General features: G+C 36.7%; 1 protein-coding gene across 1 annotated transcript; it reads right to left on the reverse strand.

Annotated features, from left to right (window-relative positions):
• Nucleotides 1-2,307: 2,307 nt before the first annotated feature.
• On the reverse strand, nucleotides 2,308-6,210 carry LOC136802781 (chymotrypsin-like elastase family member 2A). The gene is made up of 5 exons (XM_067059541.1): nucleotides 6,094-6,210; nucleotides 5,620-5,649; nucleotides 4,657-4,848; nucleotides 3,191-3,406; nucleotides 2,308-2,691 (listed from the first exon to the last, which is right to left on the reverse strand). Exons 1-5 carry the CDS (start codon nucleotides 6,131-6,133, stop codon nucleotides 2,360-2,362), a joined length of 810 nt encoding a protein of 269 aa, XP_066915642.1. The 5' UTR covers nucleotides 6,134-6,210; the 3' UTR covers nucleotides 2,308-2,359.
• Between the last annotated feature and the right edge of the window lie 6,203 nt (nucleotides 6,211-12,413).

Consider the following 12,413-nt stretch of genomic DNA (forward strand, 5'->3'; position numbering starts at 1 on the left):
TTTTTACTACAACGATTTTGATAGTAAATTAAGTGTCCTGAATTGAGATTGCATGGCCTATGTAACAAATCAACGATAAAGTAGCTTTTAAACAGGTAAGGTTCACTCAGACCATTTTATTCGACATTTTAATTTCGCCTAACTGCTCTAATCTTGACATAATTTATCAGAGACAGATCCGCAGCGCAGGGTGTAAAGTAATAAACCCTGCCCTTCTACGACTAAACAAAAAAATGGACAAAGTGAAAATTCTTTTCGTAGTGAACACTACAGAAGGTTCTTTCTCCGATGATTTTGTCGGAAATAAGCGATCGCCAACAGTGTGTTTGAAACACGCTGGCCTAGTTTATAAGAAACAAACGACTAATTTTAATAGATCGTCACTATTTGTGTTCTGAATGATTGTTTAACGGTCATGCTCACGTAGATATCAATTATATTTGTTAAATGCATAACCAGGTAGGTCCATAAAAGTATCACTTGTTCCGAATAACACGAAAAAGTGTAACCTACTGAGCCTGCTCGGTAAAATATACCATTAAAAAACGCAAAGATGGGGGGTAACTCTCGGACGAGAACTTAATACACGATACGCATCACCTATATTAGAGTACTCCCTATATTAAAATCAATTTCGGGGATGCGTGCAACCAAAGCTTTTGAAAATAAAATAAAATCACTTCACTTAAACGTTTCCAAATTCATGTTGGGAGATAAAGAGACCTTTTCTTAGACTTAAACAAGAAGCCGAAGCGGCATGAAGGCCCAGCTGACGTGGCAATAACCAAATGTCGTTTGTATTGGGTATATATATACCTTAAGAGAACCAATGTTTGCGGAATCGTATTTTTGCAATTTTAGGGTTTGAAAGAAAACATCGAATCTTAGAATCCTAATGCACACATTTTCGGCAGAGATTAAAATACAGAACATTCAAAAAGTTAAAAAAGTTCGAAAATTGGCTGAATGAAAAACATATATGTATATAATAGATTTACTTTATATTTTTGTTACTAGTATGAAAGAAAAAATCGGTTTAAATAAATTCACAAACTTCAAATGTCAAAATAATGTTGACCGCCAAAGTTCAGAAATATCGATTTAACGCGTAGCATCATGAAAAACATTCCAAACTTATTCAAATTTACACTCACATGAGCTGCATTTTAGTATCCTTAAATGACTTACAACATAAGTTTACTTGGGAAAATTCTAATGATAAATGATACGCAATATATGTATATAATAGATTTACTTTATGTTTTTGTTACTCTGTATCCTTTAATGAGTTACAGCATAAGTTTACATGGGAAAATTCTCTGTCAGGTTTGAAAAATCCAGCCACCGACCGTTTCAGACCGTTTAGAGCGATAAATCCAAAATTGACCATTTTTACGGCGTAGCATCATGAAAAACATTCCAAACTTATTCAAATTTACACATGAGCTTCATTTTAGTATCCTTAAATGACTTACAACATAAGTTTACTTGGGAAAATTCTAATGATAAATGATACGCAATATATGTATATAATAGATTTACTTTATGTTTTTGTTACTCTGTATCCTTTAATGAGTTACAGCATAAGTTTACTTGGGAAAATTGTCTCTTGAAAAAAGTCTCTGTCAAGCTTGAAATATAAAACTCCAACATCCAAATGCTCCCACTTGCTCCCTGACCTGACTCCATCCATCTTGAAAACCTTTGAAAAATACTTTGCCATAAAGAGAATGAAATTTGACTTTACTACCAATTCAATCCAATATAAGAGTAGGTCAAACATCGTGCGGGTAGGCGAGGCAAAAATTCTAAATCGGCCGCTGGTTTAGCCTGGACTTAGACTTGTTAATTTATTGCCCGCACAGGCTCCGACGAAGCCAAAATCTTTTCGGTTAGTTGCTTTTTAAGGCCCACTTGCGCTGCGCCGCTGGGCCAAATATATGACGGCGGTGCAAAAATATCAAAAAAAGCTTCCTGCTGCAAGATGAAATTTGAAATTTTCCGTAGTTGTTTCCCCTTATTTGACAGACTTTAACTTTGAAAGCCCTCTTTTTGTTGCCAAATGAAGTACCAGCAAGGGTAGAATAAATTAGTTGGTAGGAAAATCGTATTTTAGCAATATGTGACAGTCATAAGTTAAAATCTCGTTCCAGTCTTATCAGTTTAGGTTTGATACTATATTGAAGTTGTATTGCGTTACCCCGTTTCGAACATCTGTAGCCCTAGAGTAAGTTCTCTGAGGTCAGATTTTTGGTCCAGCAAAACTATTTTCTATATCGTTTTTGTCAAAAATATCCAATCTTAAAGTTTTTTTCATTTTTTACGTTTATTTCAATTTTCAAGAAACACTATTTTTTTTTCATACTTTAACATATTTATTGATCCAATCTCGAAATTCTGCAACCCTTGCAAACACAGTATTTGCATCTGTTGTATCACAGCGGGGCGATCCCCAACTCACGGCCCCTTGAAGCGCCCAACGACCGTTGCTGCCTTGGCAAACAAACGGGCCACCGGAATCACCATGGCAACCAGATTGTTTGGCATTCTGGTTAGCAGCGCAAAGCATTTGTGGTTCGATTGGATTGTAACGGCTGTTCTTCTTGTTGCACTCTGTATTCGAGATGACTTTCATTTGAGCGTGTTGCAAACGGATAGCTGAACCGCCTGGATGTTTTGTCTTTCCCCAACCTATTAAGAATAGAAACAGTGGATTTGCCGTTATGGAACCAGATTTCTTTGGAAAGAAAACACCGGCGGTAGAGTTCGAAAACATGCCCGCTAAAATGAACTATAATCTTTAGCTTCTTTACTTTTAAATATCTGCCTGTTTTTGGAGCAGACCTAGTTTAAAAACCATCGATACAAAACATCCGAGTTATCTGTGTCTTGGTCAGTTCGAAGATTCGAAGATTCTAATCTACATAACATCCTTGTCCCACAGCTCCGGTGGAATTTACCTCAGTGGGGATAAAAACTCCCAATGGAGATTCTATTGTTCCAAGGTTCAAAAATCGAGTGGGATGCGTTTGGAGTGCAATTTTCAAACATTGAATTTCAAATGGGGATGAAATCAAAGTTAACGTAGGGCTGAAATTTCAGGGTATTTTTCCACCGGGGATGAATTTTTGCCAAATTTTCCAGTGGGGCTGGGGTCCCATCAGGTTTGTGACACAGGGGTGTTACATACCTGAAATGAAGCACTTGCTGTCTTCTGGCACTTGCTCTTTAGGTTTTGGTAAACAAGCAACTGCAATGTCATCATTCAATTTGACGGGTCTGGCTAACTTGATGAGTGCAATGTCATTGTTAAGTCTTGAAGGGTATTGATACAAAGGGTGTTTGATCAGTTTGCGGACTTTGATTTCAACTTCGGTTGAACTGTTCTTGTTGCGATGAAGTTCACCTTCAAGAGAATTCAGTACCTTTATTTAAACGCCAATTTCTAAGAACAGTTTCGTGAGAACACTATTAAAAGCTACTTAATAGAATTAAATGCAACCAAAGATTTAAGATTCAGTAAGCCCCCTCCCCCCTCAGCGGTAACGATGTCATGCAATCTTTTGTCTTCAATCACAAATACGTGAATCAGCAAAAATAATTGGATAATCACGCATCTCTTTGAAAAAAGCCCAAATTAGTAGAGGGCATTTTGTAAAATCGCTCGACTGCTTTGTTAAAAGCACTTGTTATACATTTTTGGAAAGCTAAGGGGTAGGGGAATCGAAATTACTATGTTTCCAATTTTTTTTTCGGAAACTTTCGTGTGATTTTCGGACAAATATGACGGTCTCAGGCAAAAATCATAGGGTTAAAAATTAATGAAAATTTTAGCTCGAGAAAACAGAGACCTGTTGTATATTTTTGGAAAGCTCTCAAAAAATTAGGATTAGAGATATATTGCAAGTATAGGTGATTTCAGTACCTATCTCGAGATATTGAGCTTCAAAAAGCGCAAAAACTGGACAAAATAGCTTTCTGGCTGAAAAACACGGTTTTCAAGGGTTAATATCTCGAGCTAGGTACAGAAATCACCTATACTTGCAATATATCTCTAATCTTAATTTTTTGAGAGCTTTCCAAAAATATACAACAGGTCTCCGTTTTCTCGAGCTAAAATTTTCATTAATTTTTAACCCTATGATTTTTGCCTAAGACTGTCATATTTGTCCGAAAATCACACCAAAGTGTCCGAAAAAAAATTGGAAACATAGTAATTTCGATTCCCCTACCCCTTAGCTTTCCAAAAAATCGAACAAAATTCCCCCTACTAAAATCACACATCACGGCTCAAAAATCTTTCAAATCACAATCACGTTTTGACCTCTGATCACGCAATCAAAAAAATCCAAATCACGCATCACGTTAGAAAAAAATCCCTATCACGACATTACGCAAACCGCTCGAGGGGCCTCATTTAGAGATGGTTAAGGAAATGCTGAATTTCAGTATTTGGTGATTTTGTTAAAATACGCGCTCTTTTTAAATGATGAAGATACTTTTTAAATAATTATTTATATACCATAGTTTATGTCATGGTCTACAACGGCAGTCTATGCTCACTTACACGAGCCGCACTGATGAGTCCTGGGAAGGACGAAACATGTGTCTACAGATAAATACCATAGTTTACAAATTTATATACTAAGTACCTACCCAGAACCACTTTGTATTGTTGTCTTTTAGCAAAAATGCAATGCGCTGCAGTCACCAACCAACTTGGATGAATCAAAGTCCCGCCACAACTGAAACGCCCTTTAACGTACAACGCCACTTGCCAAGGCCATTGACCTTGCTTGGCATTTTGACCGGCAATGACTCGGCTGTTAACTTTGGATACACCACATGCTATAAAAACATTAAAGTATGCTTTTATTTATTTTTCAATCCGCCTCGATTAGTTTCTAAAGAAGACTGAAAAATACTACACACAAACTTTTAGAAAACCGCCTTCTTTCTCACAGGCTCGGAAGGATTTTTCAGCAGGTTGGGAAAAAATAACGGACTAAAAATCGATGGGGATTTGAATTCCATCATTTTCAAAAATAGCACACTATTGTGCAGTAAAAATTTGTTTATTTGATCATTTTCAGCGGGGATAGAATTGGAGTATATTTTTATCACCGGGACGATATTTTGGTCAATTTTTCAATTGAAAGGGGTCTCGCTGGGTCTGCGATGAAGGGGTGTTATAAGAGAACTAATTTTAGCGGATTTGGCGAATTTAGATGAAATTCGCCAAAATTAGTTCCCGCCAAAATTAAATATTTTGCTCAGTCGCCAAAATAAGTTCCTGTTAAAATTGATTTTTTTGTTTTTTTGCCTAAATGAACCCTGAAAATCATCAAAGTTGCTCAAAATAAGGCAAACTAGAACAAATTTACGCTGTCATTCGCCAAAATTACTTTCCACCAACATTAAAAAAATTCGCCATTCGCCAAAATAAGTTCCCACCAAAATTAATTTCTTTTAGGATTTTTGCTGCCCGCAAAAATTAGTTCCCGCCAAAATAAGTTCCCTTAAGGTAGTCTTATACTGTAGATGGATCGACCTTTAGTGGTTTAGTTTCAGGAATTCTTCCGTAGAGAGCGAAAAAGTAAAATGTCATTGTAGACTTACTTGTTGCTGAATCTCCTTGAAGAAACACAGCTGAAAGAAATAATACATGAAAGTCTCAATAGAAGGAAGGAATATATCACTTGTTCAATTTTGAGATTGATAACCCTGTTATTATCACCTAATACTCTAACAAAACAATAAGCTTGAGTATTAGTAAGCTTAACCACTTTTTTCTTATAAGAATCTTTGATGAGGCTCGGCTGTACTTTAATCCTTAAAGTGCTTGAAATTCAGCAATTCCAGATATGATCTTAAATTGTTATTATCATTTGGCGATTTTAAGCTTCGATGTTTCTATAAAACTGCTCTTATAAAAGAAATAGAGTGTGGTCTAGGCTGCTGGCATCCACTAACGGACTCGTGCTCCTTATACTACCAGGGGTTTTGTAGAGGTCTGCGATTCAGACTAAGTTTGGTCTCCTTTATACTTCGACTGGTTTTCTTTCAAAAGCCTTTTTTCTGGAACATACTCACATGCGAAAATGGCTATTACAAAGGCCAAATTCATCTTCATTGCTCTACCAAAATATCGCTCTTCCTGAAAATCACGCTGATAGCATTAATGACATCTTAGAAGCTCATTTAGGTAAATCTTACTATACTAAATGAGTTTATGAAAAATGTCTGTAACGCTAGCCCAGTAACATATGTTAAGGTTTCTAAAATTTGAACGCCGCGGCTGGAAAACCTATCCACCTTCCATACAAAAAGTCTCGCGCTAAGTTTGACAAGCGTAGAAAACTCGGATTAGAGAAGACTCTACACTGCTATTTGTAAACGAAAAAAGTTCTGACGTCAATTTCATGAAAAAGTACTGCGACGTCACAAAGTTTCAAATAAAAAGGTGTGGCATTTTTGTTGCACGATTTCGAATTATTTTATATCAACACTCGCAACAAAATCCAACATTGTTGTTTGATGATTAAACTTCGTCTAACATTATTTAAAAAGGTTTCAATGTTGGTTGCATTGCATATGTGCCGGTCTAAAGCTGTCCGCATGTGAAGCCAACAAACGGGAAAACCTTCAGTGCTCGATCGCAAAGCGCGAGCCTCTCCTTCACAACTAAGGCTTTTTCTTTTCCTAGAAGCAACCCTCTCATCACCTCAGACACCTTTGGGCGTCTTCAACGACGGGTACCCTCGATAATTTTAACAGGGTCACTATGGCATTTCATTGAACTCAAACTTCCGTTATCTTAAAAAGAGGCTTACAGACACAAAATTTTGACTAATGTAGAAAGTTTAGAAGTATAATTTTTATTATTGTATTCGGCATTTTAAGCAAAAATGATGTCAGGCATTAACCCACATTATAGTATTTTAAAGGATTTTGATGTGCAAGCAAAACCGTTAACCGGCGTTTGCGACGACGGGAACCGTCTAGTTTATACTAAAATCTTTTCTTTTGACAACTGAACAACTTTTATGTTGATTCAGATCTTTCTAATAGATAAATGTATTTGTCTAGACGTGGGATAATTGAATTTCTTGTTTGTTATATATCATGGCATCATATTCCTAAATATACCAAAAATATTCACTTTATCTGCTAGCGTAAGACAGCCGGTCCATATCTAACCTTTTTTAAGGGACTAGAACAAAAAACAAATCATTATTCACAGTACTTGGTAACTCAAAAGAAGACTTTTAGTAAACGACCAGCCCTTAGGGACATGTAGCATGTAGCATCGTTCATGGGAGGGAACCGTACATGCCCGGGGGGTACTAGGGCAAGATGGGTTACGGGGATGCTCCGCTGGTCAGGGTACCTTTTTTAACCTCCAAGAGTCCCAGGTAGGGTCGCAAAAACACCAAAATAGAAAAATCAGTCCCTCGCAGGGTGCCTATTTTTGGAAAATTTGGGGAAAAAGTAGAAAATTTGAGAACATTTTGGAATTTCAGTCCCATTCAGGGTCATTTTTTTCGCAAATTTCGAGTCCCACATAGGGTCCATTTTTCGAACCTCAGCGGAGCACCCCCGTCGGTCGACAAGGGTAGTACCCCCCCCGGTCGTACATGATTTGTTTGAAAGTAGATAGGATTTTGAGATTTCTTAGAGACGGGGCCTGCGAACTAGGCCTTAAATTGCCAACACAATTGAGACCAAATTAAAACACCCCTGTGTCATTAGCCAAATTCTGGAGCCGCTCGCTGCGCTGCCGTGCGCAGATTGTAGGGACAAAAACTACTTTCGCTTTCGTTTTTAGGCGGCATTCGCAGATATTTGGTAAGAAAACAGTAAGACTCCCCCTTCTTTTTACCAGCAAAAAATAGGAACAAGAGATTGGATTTATGTTGGAACTTTTATTGGATTTCAAAAAAAATCCTCTTCCAAATATGAAACGTTTATAATCACTCATAGTTTGGGGAATTTTCAATTATCCCGGCCTCAGTCTTTGGCCTATAGCCTATGAACTTTTTGTACTGTATATGCTTTATTTGGGCTATTACTTTTCGTAGAAAAACTTTTTCTGCTCACTTTGGGCCTCAGTTGAGTATGATAGGTAGATTTTGGGTTGGGGTATAGGTAAAAAGTAAAATTATACATAAACATGTTTGAATGTTTGACTTCATGTTATTTTTCTTATCTTTACCACCACAAAATTATCCGACAGAATAGAATTTATAAACTATTTTCAAGCATAAAAATGTTTTATATATTTAATGATAAAGTAAAAACATCTCAATTTTTTTTTATATAATCCTTTGTGACAGTCTTGACAGTACTTTTTCTGTTGGGAAGTTGGAAGCTTTTCCACCGAAAAGAATTGAGTACTGATAACTAATAATCCAAATAAAAGAATAATTTCAGACAGTGCTTTAGGCATCATAACTTTGCCTGAAAATGCAATGACTACAAAGTGGATTTGTACCGTCAAGGGCTCTAGCTTGAGACAGTCTGACTAAACATGGGACAGCAATTCGGCAATGATTTTACTGAACCTCCAAAGTCATTTAATTAACATAGTCGCAAATCATAGAAAACAAACTTGTTGTCAACAGAGATTTAACAGTGAAAATACAGTCCAGAAAGTCAACCATCCCATGATATGACCACTCATCCCAAGATAGACACGGTATGCCAGATATCCAAAACAATAACAATCCATTATATGATATCAGATATACACAGTCATGTCAATGTCGTAACGTGCTTTCAATTTTTTATGGTTTTCAGAATTTTTGGGCACGTTCTTCGGATTCGCTTATCCTTTTCTTGTCCTGGATCCAATCAAAACCTGCACGTAAACAGACCACCAAAATCAGTCACTTTTATAACTCGGTCTTTGACGACTGGGAAGATTCAATCAACGATACGACAAAATTTTGACAGTTAGAGTAAAGTTTTTCCTTCAGCGCAGTCAGTGATGAATCCGATCTGACCGATGGTGTCTCTTCAGTCATTTTTTAGATGAATAAAATGAATCATGAAATTTTTGTCATCTAAAGGGATGGGTAAAACCATGTTTGAACTATGAGCCTATGCTATATCTTGGATATCTCTCTCATATCAAAACTGTTCAATGCGATCGAAAAAATCTTTCCCAGCTGAATTCCATGATAGGGAATGTTTGTGAAGCTATTATAGTCATTGTTTGCACCAATATAAAGTTACTTCTGCAAGTTAGTAGTCTCCATCAACAGCTTTCGAAAGCAGCAAAATCGACAAAAATACTTGAGTGAAGTTTGTAAACAAAAAAGCAAGTTTCACACACTCATTATGTTCAAAAAGTTGTCTGTTATTCCAATATATGATAGAAGTCTATTCCAATACATTTGATGTTGGTTCCAAACAGTATTCTTCTTTTTTCTTCCCCTCGGGTAAATTAATGCGTGTCCAAATTTTCGTTAATCTTTCGGACCCATCATCACCCCTCCTAACATAATAAATTATACCTTTAAAGAAGCGCATTACCATGTAGAACATGAAAATCGGTGTTACTTAAATTTAGCTTTTACCAATTTTGCGAAAAACCGCAAAAACCAAAAAATGCTGACGTCAGCAAAACTTGTTTTTTAAATAACTCCAGTTTGGCTAATGGTATGAATATGAAATTTGGACGAAAGTTGCACATCATTAAACGAATCATTTTGAGAAAAAAAATTTTTGAAATTTTGCTGATGTCTGCACTTTATTGCAAATTTTCGTATATTGCTGATTTCTGCTGACGTCAGCAAAATTTGAAAAAAAAAATTATGCAAAAATGTTTTTATTAATGATATACAACTTTCGTCCAAATTTCATGTTTATACCATTAGCCAGACTGGAGTTATTTAAAAAACAAGTTTTGCTGACGTCAGCATTTTTTGGTTTTTGCGGTTTTTCGTAAAATTGGCAAAACCTAAATTTAAGTAACACCGATTTTCATGTTCTACATCGTAATGCGCTTCTTTAAAGGTATAATTTATTATGCTAGGAGGGGTGATGATGGGTCCGAAAGATTAACGAAAATTTGGACACGCATTAATTTACCCGAGCCAAGAATCACCAAATCTACTCAAAAAGCACTGTTTTGCAGTGCTTCCCCAGCCAAAAATGTAAACAAAATGGCTTCCGCCTCGACTTTTGTCCCGACACGCGCATCAACTGCAGCGCAGCGAGCGGCTCCAGAATTTGGCTAATAGACCCACTGGGACCCCAGCGCAGCCCCACTTGAAAATTTGGCAAAAATTTCGTCCCTGGTGGGGAAGATACCCTGGAATTTCTGCCCCACTGGGAAAATGACTTTGATTTTATCCCCATTCGAAATTCAATGTTTAAAAAAATGGTACTCCAAAACCATTCCCATTGGGGATTCAATAGAAATGTTTAGCCCCACTGAGGAAAAAAGTTCCAGTGGGGCTATGAGACACTGGTGAGACAGGGATGTATTAAAGGTCAAAAGGCTGTATCGAGTGAAGACCCGTTTGCTGAATACGATATTTTTTGATTATTATGGTAATGACTTCAGCAACGGGTTGGGTCTTCAGGGCAGACAGTTTTCTGTGCTTGTATTTCATCAAGAAATCTCGATAAAGGGGGTTTTCTGTACACAGACCCAGTATCTACGGCTGATTTCAAAATTCATTGCCGTAGAGGCGATAAAGGAAGCGATAAACGTGAGATACACTCTCTGGTAGCAGAGTATAACAGGGACCGATAAAGTGATAACTTTTACTCGGTATACAGGGCTCAGGGATAATTCTCTATCATGTCGAAAGACAAAGCCACGGGTGTTTAAAGCTAACTAAGAGTCAGAGCCATGTTCTTTGACTACCTTCGGCACCTTTAAATACTTTGTCTATCTATTGACTATGCTTTGTCTCGAAATAACGATTTTAAACGTGGACAAAATGTCCGATTAAGGGTTACTTTAGCTTGAAAGTCACGTCATGATTTTTGAATCGGACACGATATGAGCAATTTGGGTCGGACAATGTCCGATGCCCGATTTCTGATTTCTCCTTAAGTGGATAAATTTTGGCGGGGATTAAATTTGGCGAATTTTGCCAAAATTCGCCAAAATTTCCAAATTCGTCAATTCGTCAAATTAAATCCCCGCCAAATTTAACAGAAAGAGAATTATGTAAAAGATTAAAACTTTTTAGTATATTTTTGAGTAATTTTCACCCATTTCAATGTGACAAAATTTCCATTTCGCCAAATTAAATCCTCGCCAAATTTTACGAAATTGATCTATCGCCAAATTAAATCCCAGCCAAAAATCGTATTTTAGCCAATCGCCAAATTAAATCCGCGCCAAAATTTATCCACTTAAGGTACTAACTATCTCCACAATAAATGTACCCTTAAATATTCGTGAGTATTCAACATTTCGAGGTCGGATCACTAGGGACTAGGGAGATAATTGTTGATTAGAATCGGATTTTCCGGAATGTTTGGGGTTTATTCTTCCCGCGCTTTTTTCGTGAGGCAGAACTGAAGATGAACAGACAGACAGAAAAATGAGATGAGACACAGAAAAGCAGACAACCTTTTACTCTTGAGATTTTGAGTGGTCATTTGAAAGAAGACAGTTCCAGGACAACAATTCTTTGAAGTATATTCTTGTATAGACTAGTCTACTTCTGACTGAACCTAGTAGCTTTTTTTGATAATTTTGATGCATGCAGTTGCGCGTTTTTAAACTAAAGCCAGTCTGGAATTCATGCACAGTACGCCGAATATATTCGGCGTGAGATTCGGCGTGAGAATGTCCTCAATTGGGTGTAACCTTCTTGATCCTCAAAATATCTTTGGCGTGGCTTTTGCATGGATTCCACACTGGAATTAAAGGCTCTTTGCGATCAATTCAATCGAACCAATCAAACAATCAAACTAATCGAACTCCATTGAACAATTAAAGTTCAATTTAAAAAATTTTGAAAGCAATCATCAATAGCAGTTCAATTAGTTCGGTCAGTAAAAACTTTGATTAGTTCGATGATATGAAATCCTCATATCTTCCCTCGCTTGCAAAAACTTTATCCTGGCACGCCATAGACCTTTTTTCAAAGAGGCCACCCTTTTGAATAATTATGTAGTCCAGCAGAAAAACAATAATAAAACCATGCATAATTATTACAATATACATGATACAGTAATTATGCATGGCTCTATCATTGTTTTTATGGCTGGACTACATAATTATTCAACAGGACGTCCTCTTTGAAAAAAGGTCTATTTCAACAGTTCTCGCGAACTAAAAGGGACATTAAAAGTAGTAAAATGTAAACATTGTGCAAACCACATGTCATTAAAGAAAGCAATTAAAATCACGTGTCCAAAACAAACTTGTAAAACAATTGAAA

This window comes from Clytia hemisphaerica, unplaced genomic scaffold (genome assembly GCF_902728285.1).
Source record: "Clytia hemisphaerica strain Z4C2 unplaced genomic scaffold, Clytia hemisphaerica genome assembly, whole genome shotgun sequence".
NCBI lineage: Eukaryota > Metazoa > Cnidaria > Hydrozoa > Leptothecata > Clytiidae > Clytia > Clytia hemisphaerica.